The sequence below is a fragment of the Rhododendron vialii genome, chromosome 13a (assembly GCF_030253575.1).
Source record: "Rhododendron vialii isolate Sample 1 chromosome 13a, ASM3025357v1".
NCBI classification, from domain to species: Eukaryota; Viridiplantae; Streptophyta; class Magnoliopsida; order Ericales; family Ericaceae; genus Rhododendron; species Rhododendron vialii.
Genome location: NC_080569.1, coordinates 32,267,490 through 32,270,144, shown reverse-complemented (window position 1 = coordinate 32,270,144; position 2,655 = coordinate 32,267,490). Strand labels below are relative to the sequence as shown.

Below are 2,655 nucleotides of genomic sequence, written 5' to 3'. Positions count from 1 at the left end.
TCAAGCCCTTCCCCAAGGCCTAAATGTCTCCAGTGGCCTCTTCAAAATTGTTCTGGGGATAACCTGATGGGGAAAGTTTTCAAAATTCTCAAAGCTCTTTTAATATATAGTTTGTTTGATTTGCTATTCTCATCGGTACTTGTTGTTGACATGTAATTAATATAAGTTAACTTCTACAACACTAGTTTCCGCCCACAACGATTATTAATTAATATGGTGTACAATACGTGTAATTGTAAATGTCATTTTGACAATTGCATTAAAAGTGGAATATCCTTAATTATGACCCTAAAATTTGTAACAACATACCTTCTCGCAAATATGTGTAGAGTAGCCCCATGAGACAGAGAAGGACCAGTTGGTTGGCTTGTGGTAGCAGATGGTTTGTTGGAGTAGCCGCGACTGGTCCACTTTGGCAGATTTCATTAGGTGGTTCGCAGACTGAAAACGATCCATGGAGGGAAAGATTGGGTCCACCCTGTCAAAGTGGTGGAGGGACATCAATGGTGCTTGTGGATGAGATGATAGAAACCCTGATATGTCCCCCTTAAGATCTATCTGCATCCATTCAACAAATACTGTAATATCCGCAATTCGTTTTTCTTGAGAGATTTTTACGAAAGGATATATATTTTGTGCTTGTTTAAGAACAATTCTAGAATTTTACGAACGGATATTTTTAGGTTGGCCAAAAGGAATTTTTTTCAAAAGTACCTTGAAGTTTCACTCCAATGGCCCATAAACACATGAACTCATCGATTACAAGAATGTAAAAAAAAAAAAACTACATAGAAATATATTTTTTGGGGGATTTGAAAATGCACAGATTCCGGTATGGAACATTTAAAGTGGGACAGATGGAGTAATGAAAAGAAACAGGTAGACTAATTGACTAAGTACAAGGTCAAGCGGTCATGTATTATCATTTTGTGGTGTACTATTTTTTTTTTATTAGTAAAGAAAATTTTATTAATCAATGAACCAAAGTTACAATGATTAAAAGGAAACAGGATTTGTGGTGTACTAGTTGACTAAGTCAAGGTCAAGCGGTCATGTATTACCATTTTGTGGTGTGTTCTACTACTGATTTAACTAGCTAGCTATTAAAACGAAAAGAAGAGAAGCAAATTAAACAACTTAAGCGTAGTATAATTGGGGGTTTTATGTAGTAAATAGAATCTACCTAATAAAATACAAGGATGTGGGGGTCATACAAACACAAATTGAAAGAATGGTTGAGATTCATTTGATCTAAAAGCTGATGTATGCGCTCTAACTCTCTTAAAAAAATACCCACACTCTTACAAATATATTACAAAAATGCCATCAAATAATGGGTAGTGCCGTAGGCACGAATAAGCTCAAATAGTCTAATAAAACGAAAACCTGCTAAAGACATTTACGTACCTGATGAATGCCTCTCTCAGCAGAGAGAGGAACACCAAGCTCATCAACACAATACTGAGTCATCAAGTCAGCTGAAGTCAAGTTTGGATATCTCTTGAGACAACCTTCCAAATCTTTCACCATTGCTGAAACCAAAGGGTAACTCAATGCGAAACCAGCACCACCGAATCCCTGATCAAATGAGAACAAAAAGTTTGATCGAAGAGTCTCCGAATGCCCGCCAATGTATACGTACTTAGTGTGATTGTATTTTGCCAGAACATCCACCCAATTGTCAACAAAGAAGATTGAGTCATCGTCTCCCATCACATACCTGTTACAGAATATATATACAAGTAAGCTGATATAATCCAGTTCTACAGATTTGATGTGCTCATCAAATCGTGTGTGGTTGGTTGCGCGCGTGCACATCAACTATAGAATGATTCTGTTCGAACGCAAAACATTCGTCTCTCGACCAAATTTTTTATCTTTGCTTTCTCAATTACAATTATGCCCTTCAACGAAATTATTATATAAACCAGTAGAAGGTGGCGGCATGTGGGGAGTGGTGGTCGTGAGGGCGGCAAGTTTGGCCGGGGAAGTGGAGGGGTTAGAAGGTGGCGGGGACCTAGGACGGGGAAGACAATAGGTTGGAGGACATGAAAAGTTAATTTTGGTGTATTTGTGCATGTGTGTAGAGAAACATACAGGCAGAGAATATATTGCCAATGTACAGTAAAAAACCAACAATACCATCTCACTCCTTGATCTCCCTCTCTATAAATCTCCAAAATCGCGTGCACCATCCGAACCATGATAGGCGCCACATGTCCCGACTCTTGCACTAATTTGGAGATGTCATCGGAGACACGGAGCGGTGGAGATGCGGCCGACCAAGGGAGGAGCTCCTCCGTGGGGGCGGTGTCTAGGTATAGGTATCCGCGCGTCACGTTCAGGCGCCACCACGATTCTATGTAAGCCTTTCTGTGTCTCCATGCTTTGAGGGAACCCACCAGTCCAAAAACAAGGTGGCTAATGTTGGTGGCCGCCGGAGAATCATCATGGGGAGGAGGGGTAGTTTGGGAAGGTGCAAATACTTGTTGCAAGGGGGAGAAGAACTCCGAAGCTGACCAGTAGGATTGGGGGAAGAAGATTACGAAGGTTAAGTACAGAAATATCCCTGAGATTGCTAGGGTTTTGCCTAGACTTATCAGGCAATTAAGAGATGGACATCTGAGTCTGGGGTTCATGGTTAGAACTTCTGAA

General features: G+C 40.4%; 1 protein-coding gene across 1 annotated transcript; it reads right to left on the bottom strand.

Moving 5' to 3' along the window:
- Positions 1–2,655, bottom strand: LOC131314129 (uncharacterized). Its single transcript, XM_058342623.1, has 4 exons — positions 2,143–2,655; positions 1,408–1,720; positions 310–558; positions 1–63 (listed from the first exon to the last, which is right to left on the bottom strand). The coding sequence occupies exons 1-4, from the start codon at positions 2,637–2,639 to the stop codon at positions 1–3; spliced, it is 1,122 nt and encodes a 373-aa protein (XP_058198606.1). The 5' UTR covers positions 2,640–2,655.